Here is a 17,620-nt window from a genome sequence, read left to right as displayed (position 1 = left end):
ATAGTGGGTTTGGCATGCATCCATCATATTCAAATATATCAAAAATAATCCCTAATCTCCATCCCTTAGGACCTTCTAACTTTGTTCTGAGTAGCCAGTTTCCAAATTAAATCTCTTTTGCTCACTGGTGCATGCAGAAGAGCTTGTTTCCATCATTACAAACAGGAGAAAATCTGCCGATGTTGGAAATCCAAGCAACACACACAAAATGCTGGAGGAACTCAGCAAGCCAGGCGGCATCTGTGGAAAAGAGTACAGTCAATATTTTGGACTGAGACCCTTCAGCAGGACTGGAGAAAAAAAGCTGAGGAGTAGATTTAAAAGGTCGGGGGAGGGGAGAGAGAAACACAAGGTGATAGGTGAAACCTGGAGGGAAAGAGATGAAGTAAAGAGCTGGGAAATTAATTGGTGAAAGAGATACACGGCTGAAGAAGGGGGAGTCTGATAGAAGAGGATGTAAGGACATGGAAGAAAGAAAAGGGGGGAGGAGCAGCAGGAGGCGGCGATGGGCGGGCAAGGAGATAAACTGAGAGGGTGAGAGAGGGAAAAGGGGATGGGGAATGGTGACGGGGGGGGGGGCACACATTGCTGTAAATTCAAGAATTCGATGTTCATGCCATCAGATTGGAGTCTACCCAGACAAAATACAAGGTGTTGTTCCTCCAACCCAAGTGTGGCCTCATCGCAACAGTGGAGGAGGCCATGGATAGACAAATCGAAATGGGAATGGGAAATGGAATTAAAGTGGGTGGCCGCTAGAGATCCAACTTTTTCTGGTGGACAGAGCGTAGATGCTCGGTGAAGTGGTCTCCCAATCTATATCGGGTCTCACTGATATACCGTGAGCACTGGACACAGTATATGACCCCCATAGACAGACAAGTGAAGTTTTGTCTCACGTGGAAGGACTGCTTGGGGCCCTGAATGGTAGGGGCAGGTGTAACACTTGTTCCACTTGCAAGGACAAATGCCAGGAAGGAGATCAGTGGGGAGGGATGAATGGACAAGGGAGCCACGAGGGAGTGATCCTGCAGAAAGCAGAAAGTGGTGGGGGGGGGGGTGGAGAAGATGTGGAAGCTGCGGAGAATTATGTGCTGGAAGTGGATGCTGGTGTAGTTGTAGGTGAGGACAAGAGGAACCCTATCCCTGGTAGGGTGGTGGGAGGATGTGGTGAGAGCAGGAGTGCGTGAAATGGAAGAGATGCAGTGGAGGACAACATTGATGGTGGAGGAAAGGAAAACACTTTGTTTGAAGGAGGACATCTCCTTCCTTCTGGAACGAAAAGCCTCATCCTGAGAGCAGATGCTGTGGAGGCAGAGGAATAGAGAGAAGGGGATGGTGTTTTTACAAGTAACACAGTGGAAGGAGGTATAGTCCAGGTAACTGTGAGAGTCTGTGGGTTTGTAATATACATCAGTAAACAAGTTCTCTCCAGAGATAGAGACATATTGAGAAAGGGGAGGGAGGTGTCAGAAATGGACGAGGTAAATTTGAGGGCAGAGTGGAAGTTGGAGGCAAAGCGGATGAAGTCGGCAAGTTCAGCATGGGTGTAGGAAGCAGCACCAATGCAGTCGTCGATGTAATGTAGAAAAATCGCAAGACTGTCAACAGTATAGGCTTGGATAACTGACTGTTCCACGTAGCCGACAAACAGGCAGGCATAGTTGGGACCCATGTGAGTGCCCATGGCTACACCTTTTGTTTGAAGGAGGCAGGAGGAGCCAAAGGAGAAAATATTTAGAGTGAAGACAAGTTCCACTAGGCGGAGGGTTGGGTCTGGTGTCCAGAAAGAAACGGAGAGCTCTGAGGCCTTCCTGGTGGGGGATGGAAGTGTACAGGAACTGGACATCCATTGTAAGAGTAAGGTGATGGGGGCCAGGGAACCTGAAATCATTGAAAGATCCAGAACATGTGAAGTGTCACGGATGTAGGTAGGAAGGGACTGAACTAAGGGGGAGAAAATCGAGTCAAGGCATGCAGATAAGAGTTCAGTGGGGAAGGAACAAGCTAAAACAATGGGTCAACCTGGACAAGCGAGTTTGTGGACTCTTGGGTAGGAGGTATAAATGGGTGGTACGGGGTGCGGGAAGATGAGGTTGGTGGCAGTGGATGGGAGATCCTCATAGTCATAAGGTTGAAGATGGTGTGGGAGACATTGGCCTGGTGTTCCTTAGTGGGGTCCTGTTCGAGAACTAAGTAAGAGGAGGTGTCTAAGATTTGGTGCTGGACCTCAGCTGCCCTCCCGTTTCAGGTTTCACCTATCACCTTGTGTTTCTCTCTCCCCTCCCCCTACCCTTGAAATCTACTCCTCAGCTTTTTTTCTCTAGTCCTGTCAAAGAGTCCCGACCCGAAACATCGACTGTACTCTCTTCCATGGATGCTGCCTGGCCTGCTGAGTTCCTCCAGCATTTTGTGTGTGTTGCTTGTTTCAATCACGTACAGTTATTAATGCAAGGTCATGAACCCAAACATGCACTCCTTGCACTCATGGTTCTTGACCTTGAGCATTTCCAACCTTGTTTAATTTCAAAAAAATAGTTCCTGCACGTTTCAACAATTCCACATGATTTTTTCCCCACTTCACCCATCCCTAAGACTCTTCAGTTTGACAAATGCTGTTTTTTTTTTCAAACATTTCAAAAAGTTGCAAAAGAAATTCAAAGGATGTGAAATGGAACACTCACATAACTTCAAGACTTCACAACATTCCTAGTATTCCCTGCATCCCAACACTCCATAAACCTCTTCTCAATACATATTTACCATAACATCTTTCATCTTTTCAACATTGTATCACAATCCCTGATCACATCCTCATTACATCTGACAACTCATTTCAATCATTTTTAGAAAACAAACAAGATACTTTATTAATAGATACATTGAATACAAAGCATGTTTAGCCCCAGCTATTGCAGTATATCTAATTCTGAACAAGCAGTGCATTTATAAGCTGAACATGTCCTTTCCAAAACAGTTTTTTTAAGAACACTTCAAGGATCAAGTTGTGTGGATAAAATGTGAAAGATGAGATTGTTCTCCTTAGAATAAGATGATTGAAATTAAGAGCTTACATAGTGAAAATAAAAGTGTTTCCAGTCGTTAATAACGAGACAAAACAGATTTTTTGCTATTAGCAATAGCATTAGAATGTGATTGGGTAAAATGGCTCATTATATTTTGGAATACAATGGCAAGGTGGCACCAGCAACCAACTGTTGCAGACAGTTCATGAAACTACGATTCACCCTCTTTGAAATACAGGTGGCCCCCATTTTCCGAACGGTCGCTTTACGACACCTCACTGTTACGAAAGACCTACATTAGTTACCTGTTTTCGCCAACAGCTGTTTTCACTGTTACGAAAAAAGGCAGCGCGCCCCTGAACAGCCAAGCTCCTCCCCCAGAACTGCATTCTAGCCGCCATTGCTTAAACACGTGCTTTATCTCGATTTATTTTGTGCATCTGTTAGCAAGGTGTGTTCTAAGGTATCGGAAAAGCCTAAAAGGGCTCGTAAGGGTGTTACACTCAGCGTAAAACTAGACATAATTAAGCATTTCGACCGTGGTGAATGAAGAAAGGACATTGTCCGTGCGTTGAACTTGCCTGCGTCCACCATTCACATTATTTATACACAGAGAGAAAGAATTTTGAAAGCTACCAATGTTACTGTTGGTTCTGCTCGCAGCAAAGTGCTCTCTCTTAGTCAGCATCCAATAATGGATAAAATGGAAAGTATTGCTTGAGGGATTGATGGGTGTACAAAGCGTGGTGTTCCGTTAAGTTTTCTTATACTTAAGGAGAAATCAGTCAGTCTTTTTAATAAGCTGAAACAGAAAGCACTGGACGATGGTGATGAAAGTGTTGTGAAGGTGCCAGCCCCAACATCCAACTACAAATGTCCTTCGTCCCACCTTCATGTCACTGGTCTCCAAATGGAAACAGAGGCCTAGACTCTGGACATCATTTAACTCCACCATATCCTTGTCCCTAAATTTAACTCCCCCCCCACCCATCCCGCACAAGCATCTCTACAAACCTAAAAAAACAATGAAATCTGAGGTTAAGATGGGAACTGCTGACAATTCTACAAACAGGGCAGGTGATAGCTGACTTAACTAGGCAGTTTACAAAGAAGTCTGCTCTTTCCATTGTTGACACTGGGCCCCTGTTTTTTTTTTGCTCCTGATTACCATGATTCCCAAGAGTTAGTAGGGATGTTGCATTTCTTTTCCCCCCTCGTAGAGCCTTTGAGTACAACTTTGGACCATTTTCTTCGTCCATCGGGCAATCTGTTACTGGAGCACCATTCATAACCAAGTAGTTCTTCAGGAGCCTGGTGTCACTTGCAGAAAAGAAAGCCTGGCAAACATAACAGAGTATGTAACCAGGCACTCATTACTGGAGGTATTGATCTCAGAAACAAGACTGACATCAGGTCAGTGGCCATTCAAAGATTTTGAAGAAATTTCAAGAAACAGTGTTAGTGGCATTTTTCCAGTGTCTCTGAAACTGTCTGCAAGTAGTCCAGGTCTCGAGCACAGAGGAGGGCAGAGACCATTGCTGCATGGTAGACCATTAATTTATGTCATATCCAAGATCTTAATCTTCAAAAGGCTGTCCTGGTGCATTTAAGGCAGTAGTACATTTCAATATCATTTATCTGCCTTCACCAAGAAATTGCTCCCAACAAATACAAAATAGTCCACATATTCCACAGTCTTAATTTTCATTAATCATTAATTTTTATTATTGGAGAGCAACATAGTGCAGTATGGCAGGTTGATACACATTTACATTAGAATCTGCTCTTTGGCTTCCCAAAGCTGACCAGTATCCTTCCATACTAATCCCATTTTCTAGTCTTCAATGCTTACAACAAATGTTTATGTAGATACTCACTAGATGCTGTTCTCTGCTTTCCCTAACCCTCTCAGGCCATTTCCCATTCCAAGCACCTCTAGGTACAACACATTCTCCTCCGATTCCTCTCTTAACTTCTTCACCTTCATCTCAAACCCACGATATCTGGATTCAGACATCTCTGCTATGGGATGAAAATACTGAGTGCAAGCACCATGACCTTGTGTGTTTCAGTGAAAGTTTTGAGATTGGAGTTCTGCCTCTCGAGCATGGGTAAACATAGCACCATCATTCTGGAATGTAGTTGCCAGAAGTTAAATAGCTTGCTACTAATTCTGAATATTAGCATTACTCCCACAGGGAGTTTGCTTCAGGTGAAATGCAAAATTCAGGAAGAAACAATTAAGGAAAGCTTTGATAACACTTGACAACATGAATAGTGGCTTGCACGGCATCAAAGAACAAGAATGAAATGGGACTGAGCTTCTGTGGGCAGCCAAATTTGAAGAGGATATTTGCCAGGAACTCACATTTGATGGAATCAAAGACTTTCATGGAGTTATGTAGGTCACTCACAGTGACCAGTGCTATTCCCTTTTTTTTGGGAGTTGTTATACAGTGAAGAAGAACATGCTCATTGTAACTTTGACTGAACAAACTTCAAACTTTGTAACACAGACATTCACACTTACAGTGACAATCTTCTGATCCATTACCCATCTGACCAATATTCTATATATTAGGATCTAGGATTCTATGCATTAAATACTAACAAATCCACTTGATCACACCAGGCAAAAAGCAAAATCCAAACCTAACCTTGGTATATGATGATGCATTTAACTTAATGTAAGCATTGATGAAATGGTCAGCATTTGCTGTCCATTTGCTACAAATCTTCCAAGACATAACATTGATTCACCTTCTTAAGCCACTGCATTTCAAGATACAGGTTGAGTACTCCTTTTCCAAAATACTTGAAGACAGAAGTGCTTTAGATTTTGGAATATATCATGAGACGGGACTGCTATCATTTCCAACTCTGAATTTATATGCTACCAGTAAACAGTCTTCGTTGTACACTTGTTCATCACACATATGTACTTAACAACAAAAATTACTACATTAATTAATATAATGAAATATAATCTATGCAGGGTAACAAAAGTAGCATGGCAGCATTGGGAGAATACCTGAATCAGCTGTTGAACAACAACAAACAAGAGCAGGCTTTCAGTCTCCACCCGCAATGCTGTCTTATGATTAAAATGTTACAGTACGTTGTATTTGTATTTTCTTTTTTTTTTTGGTTTTATGTAAGGTATAAAACAATCAGCATCATAGACTTGCTCTAATGCTAGATTTTCATGATCAGCAGATGCTTGAAAAATTTAATGCCATGCCTTCTTTTTAGGATTTCTGCAACCAGTTTCAATTTTCAGCTTGTCGTGATAGAACTTTGTTTCATGATCAGCATACCGTTAAGTGGCAAACATTCACTCCACTGCTGGCAATACATAATTAAGAACTTCATTTTTCACTTTATGCAGTGTTTTTCTACTTTTCATTAACTTCTGTTCATTACATATGTGAAGTCACTTCTCAGAACTGTCTGTGGTGCACAGTGACCTGAACATTACCTGGGAACCTTCTTAGCATCTTGTGGAACTTTCCATCTGTGGCATCATGTCAGCGCTCAAAAAAAATTCAGACTGAGGTTTTTGGAATTTGGAATTTCAGATAAGGGCTATTCAACCTGTATCAACCAGAAAACCAATAAGGTTCCTAGTCCAAGCTGAGAGATACTTAACCATATAAGAATTACAGCACGGAAACAGGCCATCTCGGCCCTTTTAGTCCCTGCCGAACTCTTACTCTCACCTAGTCCCACCGACCTGCACTCAGCCCATAACTCTCCATTCCTTTCCTGTCCATATAGTTATCCAATTTATGATCCTCATTAATGCCAAAACAAATGTGACTCAGCTACTTACTGGATAAATTTGCCAAGCCAAAAAGAATTGCTTTGACCACACTACCATACAATTTTCTTACCTAAAACGTCTGCCACGTTGTTGATTCATTTTTGCTCTTGGAGCCACACCATCAACAGCCATGAAAAAGATCTTCCTTGGCTTAATGATCCGAAAGAGAACTTCTATATAATGGAAAATATCAGCAAATATTTTTTCCTCAGAGATTCGAAAGTGCACATCTTCATCATTTGGGTGAGAGCATTGGTGGATAATTCCATTCATATCCAAGTAGAGATTGTCAAATTCTGGAATCTGAAAAATTGAACAACAAAATGCATTGGTAAAATACTGAACAAAAGACCAACTTAACAAGAATATGATAAAGTAACTTTTATTTTACTTAAAATATTTCATTATTTTGCACACTTTAAGCACATTTCCATTACAGCCCTCTCAGTTTACTCCTCATAACAGGCTTTTATAAAATTCTTCAATGTTCCACCGAAAAATGTTTAATACACAGGGTACAACACAATACTCAAATAGTTCAACATGCCACATGCTGTGACTTTACAGGAAGATCCAGGCAAGTAACTGGTCCACATAACTTGACAGCCGTTCAAGCTCATAGGACTAGATGCTTCAATCCCTTTGACAAGCAGATCCTAACTTGGGTCACAGCATAGAGATCTTAAGGTAGGGCTTGGTGGGTGGCAGATGCTTCCCAGGGGTCATCAGTTGGGCATCCTCCTTCTTAGATGTTTTGTCAATTTAAGCCCACCTCATCTCCAGAGGGCTCAACGGTGCTACCCAGAATCCCAGATGCACCCCCTTCATATCTGGCGACCCATGGGACATTTTCGGGCCCAGCTGTCATCACCCTGCTTCATCCATAACCAGTGGTTGCTTCGCTCTGCTACCTTAGAGAGTTCTTTTATAGTTTGCCACTGGCGCTGGCCTCGGACTCCCAATCCCTTCAGCAATCTGACCATAGACGTAGCCACAAATCCCCTGTAGTTTTTTTTTAGAAACACAGAGAACATACACCACAATATAGGCCCTTCGGCCCACAAAGCTATGCCGAACATGTCCTTACCATAGAAATTACCTAGGGTTACCCATAGCCCTCTATTTTTCAAAGCTCCATGTACCTATTTTAAACTCCAATATGCAAGGTCAAGCAAATGCATCTGTGTTTGAATGAATTGTCAATACACATCACAGTTTAAGCATCATTTAGATGTACACTCAAAACTCAAATTAAGAGCAAACTTTCAAAGGAAGGAGAAATTCTTCAGCAGCCTGCCTTTGGATACATTTCAAGTATCCAAATGTTCATTGAGTTTTCAGAAAAGGGATATCTAGCAAAGTCCTAATGCCACAGAGATGTAAATTTATTCATCAGGCTGATTCCAGATTCAATATAAAATATAGATGCTTTTTAATTACACTTATATGCTGGATCAATTATTAATCAATCATTGAATCTCCCTGAAAACATTTCTTTTTGCAGAATGACAAACAGTATTTTTCTTCTGCCATCAATTCATGATTACTTGCACAGAAATGAATATAAACAAGCATCATGTTGCACTTACACCCTTTCCACTAGCAATGAAACCACTGGCAGTAGATATAATTATGCATGACGAAGTAATTTTGGAAGTAGGTATTGATACATATTCATAGAGATAAGGAAAATAATGAAAAGTCATATGGGCAAAATCCAAATAGCTTAAAAGCATCATCCAAATCATGGTCATGCATTAAGACAATGGTTTCCCTGTAAAACACTCCCAACAGACTATTTTATTCCTGCAACTGAGTAAAGTAACAGCCAACTTTCCATTGGCTTAGTGTACAAAAACAACATACAGCTAGGTTAAAAGTTACTATGAATTGTATTACATGAGATATGACTTATCTTATCATTTTGGGTTCAGGAACAGTGAACAGTGAGAATTCATGTGTGAACAATTACACAATTATCAATTGACAAATGACTACTTGAATAAGTTAGTAAAAGTGATCAGTGTCCTCAATGTTGGAGCCACATATCTATTTTCTGTCTGTCTGTATTGTATTTTGTGTTGTGTGTTTATTATGAGTAAGTTGTCACATGGGTTGGGGTGTGGTGGAAGTAAATTAGCATAGTTACATATTCTTGCTTTTTCTTATTTTTTAGTTTTAGTTTGAGAGAGAGAGAGAGAGCGCACGCACATACGCGGGGGTAATATTTTTATTGACCTCTTAGTTACACTTAATTATCTTAATTTGAATACTAATTGCTCTTATTTCACTACATCACTAATTTAGTTTCATTAATTACTAATATTGCTGTAAGATTGTTCATTTTTGCTGGTTTTGTAATAAAGGATCAAACATACTTTTCTTTGACTTGGAACTCAGTTATTTGGAAGTGCATCATACAGTGACAATTCCCGTACTCAGTCTCTCAGTGATTTTGGTTTGTTTTCAAGTAACTGCTACACTTACATTTTTCAATATCACAAGAAAATAGGAAAAGTAGAGTAAAACTGAGAACAATTTTCTCGATGAATAAACTTAACAAAAACATCAAAAGAGACAAATTAACTAGTCTGCCAAAATAAATGTTTATGAGCCTGCTTTAACAACATTAATTTGGAACTTGGTCAAGTATGTAATCCTTCCAAGTTTCATCCTAGCAAATTACTTAAATGTCACACAACAGCAACCACATAACAAAATACTAAAAGTTAAAGCAGAGATAATGAAGGAAAAGAAGGAACCAGGCATGATCTAGACCAGGGCTGCCGCACAGTAGTGTTTTGGATATTGACATGATTCAGAAACCAGGCTCCATCCATCCTGCTTCTCAAGACCTACAACACTGTCTTGAGGAAGAGCAGGGGATCCATCTCTGGTACTTTGGCCAATATTTAAACCTTTACCAAAATCACAAACTGAGTTATCCGGTAAATATCATTTCTACAATCTTGCTACTTGAGCACCTTCTGTTATATTCCACCAATAAAGAGTCTAACTCAATAGACATATTTCATGACTATGTATAAACACATATGGTCATGAATGAGAATATTAACCATGCTTTTCTCAACAGATACTGCCTCATTATGTTAAAAAATTCTTTTTACTCAAGTTTTAAATCTCAGCATTTTGTATCTTACAGCCATTTGGTTGAAGAGCAAAAAGCTGCATCTGTACTAACTAAAATGCGTTGGAATCTTAAGTCAGACATTTTTTCGCCATATCTGGCTTATCATTCTCAGAGTTAAACATGTTGCTGATCTACTGAGGATGAAACACCAAAAAATTACCAACACGAGCCATGAGTGGTAATAATTAGGCAATAAAGTTTCATCAAGCAAAACTTCCATGCACAAAGCCATGCTGACTCCAATCAGATTGTCCCTCAGTATTCCCTCCAGTATCTTCCCCAGTACTGTACACAAGTCAGGTTGACCAGCTCCCTGTCCCTCCACAATTTCTTTTCTAGCCTCCCACGAAGTCCAAGGATGCACTCAGTCAGGCCCTGGGGATTTATCCACCTTAATGCACCCTAATGCTTCAAATACCTCAAATACCTCTGTCATACCTAGAACATCTCATTCCTGGAATACTGAGCTGCCAGTACTGGCCCATCCCTCAGCTAAGTTTCTGTCCCAGAATCCTGAAGCAATCCACCTGGAGTATTCCTTTTCCTGCCTTAACTGTGCCCCTGGCTATCCTGATCACCAGACTTGTCCTGCTCAGAGTCCCACACCATTACCAATCTAGTTTAAACCCTCACAAGCTAAAGAAAATCTGCAGAAAATCTAACCAACAAACACAAAATGCTAAAGAAACTCAAAGTTCCTCCAGCATTTTGTGTGTTGCTAGTTTAAACCCTCCTGTGTAGTACTGGCAAATTTTCCTGCAAGGATGTTGGTCTCTCTCTGGTCCACGTGCAACCCATCCCTCTTATACAGGTTGCCTCTACCCCAGAAGAGATAGTGAGCAGCTTTGGGCACTATATCTAAGGAAGGATGTGCAGGTTGACATCACACAAGGGGCGACAGAGAAGGTTGACAAGAGTGATCTGGGAATTAAAGGATTAACATGTGAGGAATGATAGCTTTTTGCCTGTACTTACTGGAGTTTAGAAGGATTGTGGGAGGTGGTGGTGGGGGGGGGGGGAACTACTTGTAAGGTACTGAATATTGAAAGGCCCGGTTAGAGTATACGTAGGGAAGATGTTCCCAATAGTGGGAGAGTCTAGGATCAGAGGGCACAACCTCAGAATACAGAACATCCTTTTAAAAAAGATAAAGGAATTTTATTTAGACTGAGGGGACAATAGTGTTGAACACCACACTGAAACTGATGAACACCTGCCTGACGTAAGTTTTACTGTTGTCTTCGTACTCCAAGGCAGACTAGAGAGCCAGTGTGATTGCATCTGCTGTAAATCTGTTATGGTAGTAGGCAAAATGCAGTGGTTCCAGTTCCTTGCTCAATAAGGAGTTAATTCTAGCCACATTCCCAGGGCAGAAATACAAGGGGGCATAGTTTTAAGGCGACTGGAAGAAAGTATAGGAGAGTATGTCAGAGGTAAGTCGTTTACAGAGGATGTGGGTGCATGGAATCCCTTGCCAGGGGTGGTAGTAGAGGCAGATAAATTTAAGAAACTCTTAGATAGGCACATGGATGATAGAAAAATTAGGGCTATGCAGGAAGGAAGGGTTAGATTGATCTTAAGAGTACGTTAAAAGGTCAGTACACATTATTGTGGGCCAAAGGGGCTGTACTGTGCTGTAATGTTCTATGCTAACTTCTGAAAGTACTTCATCACAGTAGATGTGAGTGCTACAAGGTGATAATCAGTGAGGCAGCTTACCTTGTTCTTCTTGGGCACCAGTATGAGCTCTTTTAGAGCAGAAGAGCAAGTACTTTGTACAAGATGTCTTTTTTTCTTCTTATAGCTTTGTCAATTAAAACTTGGAAGGTAATATAGTAAACAGCAGCAAATTTATGGAAAACATGCCTTATGTGGAAGTGTGTCCCCTTCTCTCCATCCCAACACGGCAACAATAAATAAATGGTGGAGGATTGAGAAACTTGAACAAGGCAAGGCTCTTTACATCATCAACCACTGTTTCCAATAGATGAATCGAGCTAATCATATAGTAATATGCAAATAGAAGTGAAATGAAGAATCAGAATCAGGTTTAATATCACTGGCATATGTCATGAAATTTGTTGACTTTATGGCAGCAGTACCATGCAATGCATAATAATAGAGAAAAAATGAATTAAAGTGTATAAATAGTTGAATATAATTAAATAGTTGAATTAAATAAGTAGTGCAAAAATAGCAATTTTTAAAAAGGTAGTGAGGCAGTGTTCATGAGTTCAATACCCATTTAGAAATCAGATAGCAGAGGGGAAGAAACTGTTCCTGAATTGTTGAGTGTGTGCCTTCAGGCTTCTGTACCTCCTTCCCGATGAAAGCAATGAGAACAAGGCGTGACCTGGGTGATTGGGGTCCTTAATGATGGACACCCTTTTTGGGGCACCCTTTCTTGAAGATGACCTGGATATGGCAGAGGCCAGTGTCCATGATGGCATTTACAACCACCTGTAACTTACTTGGATCTTGTGTAGCAGCCACCCCATATCAGAGAGTGATGCAGCCAGTTAGAACACTTTCCACGGTACATCTATAGAAATTTGAGTATCTTTGGAGATATACCAAAACCATGAACGTGAAATAAAAATGACAAAATACAATTCATCTCAGAGGATCTATGCTGGGCCCCGACACTGGTGCAAACACAAAGAAGGAATCTTGATAATTGGGACCTCTTCTGGGGCAGTGGGGCCAGTACAAAAGGGAAAGGTTGCATTTTAATCTAAGGGGGACCAATATTCTAAGGGGCAGATTTAGTGGAGCTGTTGGGAGTGGTTTAAACTAATATGGCAGGGGAATGGGAACCAGGATAATAGAACTGAGGATAAGCAAGTAGGTTTACAAGTAGATGACGGGTGTAACATGAACGCAAGGAAGGACAAGCCAATGACTGGGTACAAATGCAGACAAAGCAAAGAACTAAATTGTACCACAGAGGAAGGGCCAAGAATGCAGGACTGAAGGTGCTGTATTTGTATGTGCATTGCATTTGGAATAAGGTGGACAAACTTGTGGCATAGTTAAAGGTTGGCTGGACTGCACAAAAGCCAAGGAAAGGTAGCAAAAGTGAGTGGGAAGTTTGATGTTTGGGAAGCTTTTAAAACCCAACAAAAGGCCTCTCCGGTGATGAATATCTGTTATCTGTCAAGTAGGGGACCGTGCACAATTCTGATTTGATGGAGACAGGCATGAGAGTATGGAGGAACATCTGGAAAACTTCTGAAATGCCCACTTCGCTGCCGCCGCTACTGTGTGGTAACCGGAATCTCCGGAGCAGAAGGCCCCGAAATCCTCGGCTTTGCTTGTTTCAGCGGCCGGGGAGAGGTCGAAGGCGCTCGGCAGAGGATGGTGCTCGGGAGGCTGGTCGGAGGCTTGGAGTTTTCGGACGGATGGACTCAGTATCGGCTGCTTCCAAGGCATCGGCAAATTGGCGGTGCCTGGAGGTTTATGGCAGGGAGTTTCTCCCTTTTGCCGCCTGCTATCGGGGACTTGGGAGTCAATCGACTTAGGGACTTTTGAGACTTTTTTTTTACCCTGCCCATGGTTTGTTCTTCATCAAATTATGATATTGCTTTGCACTGCTGTAACTATATGTTATAATTATGTGGTTCTGTCAGTGTTAGTCTTTGGTTTGTCCTGTTTTCTGTGATATCACTCCGGAGAAACATTGTATCATTTCTTAATGCATGTATGCATTTCTAAATGACAATAAAAGACTGAGTGTTCTCATAATCTAAAGATCTAAAGGCAACTAAAAAAGCTATAAAAAGGGAAAATTTGCAATATAATGACAGACTTGCCAATAATATAAAGCAGGATACCAAAAGTTTTTTCAGTTATATAGAGTAAACGGGAGGTAAGAGTTGATATTGGACCACTAGGAAACGATGCTGGTGGGGTCGTAATGGGGGACAAAGAAATGGTAGATGAAATTAATGGGTACTTTGCATCCGTCTTCACTGAGCAGGGTGCCAGTGGTCCATGAGTGCCAGGGGGCAGGAGTGAGTGCCGTTGCTATTAAAAAGGAAAAAGTCCTAGGCAAACTCAAAGGTCTTAAGGTGGATAAGGCACCTGGGCCAGATGGACTACATCCCAGAGCCCTGAGAGAGGTTGCTGGGGAAATAATGGATGCCTTAGTCATGATCTTTCAGGAATCACTTGATTCTAGCATGGTCTCAGAGGACTGGAAGATTGCCAATGTCACTCCACTCTTTAATGAAGGGAGGAAGGCAAAAGAAAGGAAATTATAGGGCAGTTAGCCTAACCTCAGTGGTTGGGACAGTGTTATTAAGGATGAGGTTTCAAGGTACTTGGAGACCAACGGCAAAATAAGTCAAAGTCAACATGGTTTCTGTAAAGGAAAATTTCCTTCGAGGAAGTAACAAGCAGGGTGGGCAAAGGAGAGACAGTGGATGTCATTTACTTGGATTTTCAGAAGGCATTTGATAAGATGTCACACATGAGGCTGCTAAACAAGATAAAGATCTATTGGCATTGCAGGTAAGATACTGTCATGGATAGAGGAACGGCTGACAGTCAGGAGGCAGTGAGTGGGAATAAAAGGGGCCTTTTCTGGTTGGCTGCTGGTGACTAGTGGTGTTCCTCAGGGGTCAGTATTGGGACCACTACTTTTGCCATTGTTTGCCAATGACTTAGATAATGGAATTGATGGCTTTGTGGCAAAGTTTACAGATGATACAAAGATAGGTGGAAGGGTAGGTAGTGCTGAGGAAGCAATGCAATTGCAGCAGGTCTTATACAAATTGGAAGAAAGGGCAAAAAAGTGGCAGAGGGAATACAGTATTAGCAAATATATGATAATGCACTTTGGTAAAAGGAACAATAGTGTGGACTATTATCTAAATGGGACGAAGGTTCAAACATCAGATATGTAGAGGGACTTAGAAGTCCTAGCGCAAGACTCCCAGAAGGTTAATTCACAGGCTGAGCCTGTGGTAAAGACGGCAAATGCATTGTAGGCATTTATTTCAAAGAGAATAGAATATAAAAAGAACAAGATAATGCTAAAGGTTTATAAGACACTAATCAGGTCGCATTTGGAGTATTGTCAACAGTTTTGGGCCCCATATCTCAGAAAGGATGTGTTGTCATTGGAGTGAGCCCAGAGGAGGTTCATGAGGATGATTTTAGGAATGAAGGGATTAACATTGAGTAGCATTTGGCAGCTGTGGGCTTGTACTCACTAGAATTTAGAAGAATGTGGGCGGATCTCATTGAAACCTACCGAATGCTGAAAGAACCAGATAGGGTGGATATGGAGAAGATATTTCCTATGGTGGGGGTATCCAGAACTAGAGGGAACAGCCTCAAAATTGAGGGGTGACCCTTTAGAACAGAGGTAAGGAGGAACTTCTTTTAGCCGGAGAGTAGTAAATCTGTGGAATGCTCCGCCACAGGCTACAGTGGAGGCCAAGTCCGTGCGTATATTTAAGGCGGAAGTTGATTTTTTCCTGATCGGTCAGGGCATCAAGGGATATGGTGAGAGGGCAGGTGTATGGGGTTGAATGGGATCCGGGATCAGCCATGATGGAATGACAGAGCAGACTCAATGGGCGGAATGGCCTATTTCTGCTCCTATGTCTTATGGTCTAAGGAACATCAGTATCTCTACTTCATTAGGATTTTGAGGAGATTAGCTATGTAACCAAAGCTTCTTACAAGTCTCTAGATGTATGCTGGAGAGCATTCTGGCTGTTTGCAGCATACACTGATATAGAACTCCCAATGCAGGATCGCAAGAGGCCACAGAAGGTTGTACACTTGGCACAACCCTCCCTGCCATCAAGGACATCTTCAAGAGGCTATGCCTCAGGAAGGTGACATCCATCATTAAAGACGCTTTGTGTCCTTCATATTATCATTGGTGAAGAGGTAAAAGAGCCTGAAGACCCACACTCAAGGTTTTAAGAACTGTTTCTTCCCCTCTACCATAAGAGTTCTGGATATTACATGGACTACTACCTCCTTAGTCGTCTTTCACACGACTTTGTAACTTACAGTAAATTTTATGTTTTGTACTGTACTGCTGCTGCAAAATAAAACATGCCATGTTCCAAGTCAGCGACCATACACCTGATTTCTATTCAAAGCTTAAGATCATTTTCTTACATCAAATAAAATTGTATTTCCCCTTCAAAAATAAATCCAAGGTAGCCAGTTCATAAATGACTGATCATGGCACTTTGACCGGTTCGAATTACAAATGTTAGTAAACAGAAAAATGCAACTTAGATCACTTGTTAACAAATTCGGAGAAAAAGAAAACAAAAATCATGCCACATTTAGAGAAAAGTGGCAGTGAAGAATTAAACAACACTGCAGAGATCGAGACTAATATATAGAGCGCTGTATTAGATTTATTAAACCGTGTTGACACAACATCATTACAACTGCCAGGAACAACACGGAGAGAAAGAACAATATGTGAAATATTCGATCGCCGATGTAAAGTTAAAACACTGAAGGATTAAAGAGCAGCATCGCTAACGTAACACCGGCCTCAGACTAAATATGTGAACAGTAGGTATGCAGGTCCGTTCACCTCTGACTTTTCTGTTTACTTTTCAGTGAAGTATAAGGAATGGGAGCAGCTCGAGCTGCTGCGATAATGAAAAGACCATTTTCAACGCACGACCCCAAATCCCGATGTTGTAAACTGTAAATGGCGAGTTAAGTAACCGGAGCCTGAGGCCAGGGAGGGAAGCCAAGCTGGCGGGGGCCACAGGCCTGGCGCTCGCTCCGGGTAACGGCCTAACGAAAGGACGGGGTTAAGGCCTCCCAAGCTCTCTCTTACCTGATGCTCCTTCACCACCAGGCTCAGGCACGGGTAGCGCTCGCTGATCCAGCGGTAAAACTTGGGGACACCCATGGTAACAGAGTAACGAAGCGGAGGGCGAGAGAAGGAAGAGGTTGGAGAGCGGGCCGTGAGCCGATACTGGGCAGGCGCCGTCTCCCAGCAGTAGCGAGCCGTGAGCCGGTACTGGGCAGGCGCCGTCTCCCAGCAGTAGCGAGCCGTGAGCCGGTACTGGGCAGGCGCCGTCTCCCAGCAGTAGCGAGCCGTGAGCCGGTACTGGGCAGGCGCCGTCTCCCAGCAGTAGCGAGCCGTGAGCCGGTACTGGGCAGGCGCCGTCTCCCAGCGGTGGCGAGCCGTGAGCCGGCACTGGGCAGGCGCCGTCTCCCAGCAGTAGCGAGCCGTGAGCCGGTACTGGGCAGGCGCCGTCTCCCAGCAGTAGCGAGCCGTGAGCCTGTACTGGGCAGGCGCCGTCTGCCGGCTGTAATGAGCCGTGAGCCGGTACTGGGCAGGCGCTGTCTCCCAGCAGTAGCAAGCCGTGAGCCTGTACTGGGCAGGCGCCGTCTCCCGGCTGTAACAATCCGGTGACGTAACTGCTGGCACCAGCTGCTTTCACTCCTCTCCTTTCATGGTTTATATTTGTGCGATTTATTCCACCTTGAGGGGTCACGTGAGGACTCAGAGAGCAACCTTTTCGCCTCTGGACCGGAGGTTTGCTTTTCTATAGCGGTCGCCCTTCCTCTTTAGAATATCCCAAAGCTTTTCACGGGGCCTTTGAAAGCAAGGGAAGCCACAAC

General features: G+C 42.5%; 1 protein-coding gene across 2 annotated transcripts in view; it reads right to left on the bottom strand.

Annotated features, from left to right (window-relative positions):
* Positions 1–17,022, bottom strand: part of xrn1 (5'-3' exoribonuclease 1) — a 111,260-nt gene extending 94,238 nt beyond the window's left edge. For both annotated transcript variants that reach the window (XM_072255033.1, XM_072255034.1), the window contains exons 1-2: positions 16,827–17,022; positions 6,920–7,152 (exon numbers count right to left, since the gene is read on the bottom strand). In XM_072255033.1, the coding sequence (XP_072111134.1) occupies positions 6,920–7,152; positions 16,827–16,901 (308 nt within the window). In that variant the 5' untranslated portion in view covers positions 16,902–17,022. The remainder of the gene's footprint in view (positions 1–6,919; positions 7,153–16,826) is intronic.
* Between the last annotated feature and the right edge of the window lie 598 nt (positions 17,023–17,620).

Source organism: Mobula birostris, chromosome 4 (genome assembly GCF_030028105.1).
Source record: "Mobula birostris isolate sMobBir1 chromosome 4, sMobBir1.hap1, whole genome shotgun sequence".
In the NCBI taxonomy this organism is placed as follows: Eukaryota; Metazoa; Chordata; class Chondrichthyes; order Myliobatiformes; family Myliobatidae; genus Mobula; species Mobula birostris.
The sequence above is the reverse complement of the archived record's forward strand: the minus strand, read 5'-3'. Positions and strand labels throughout refer to the sequence as shown.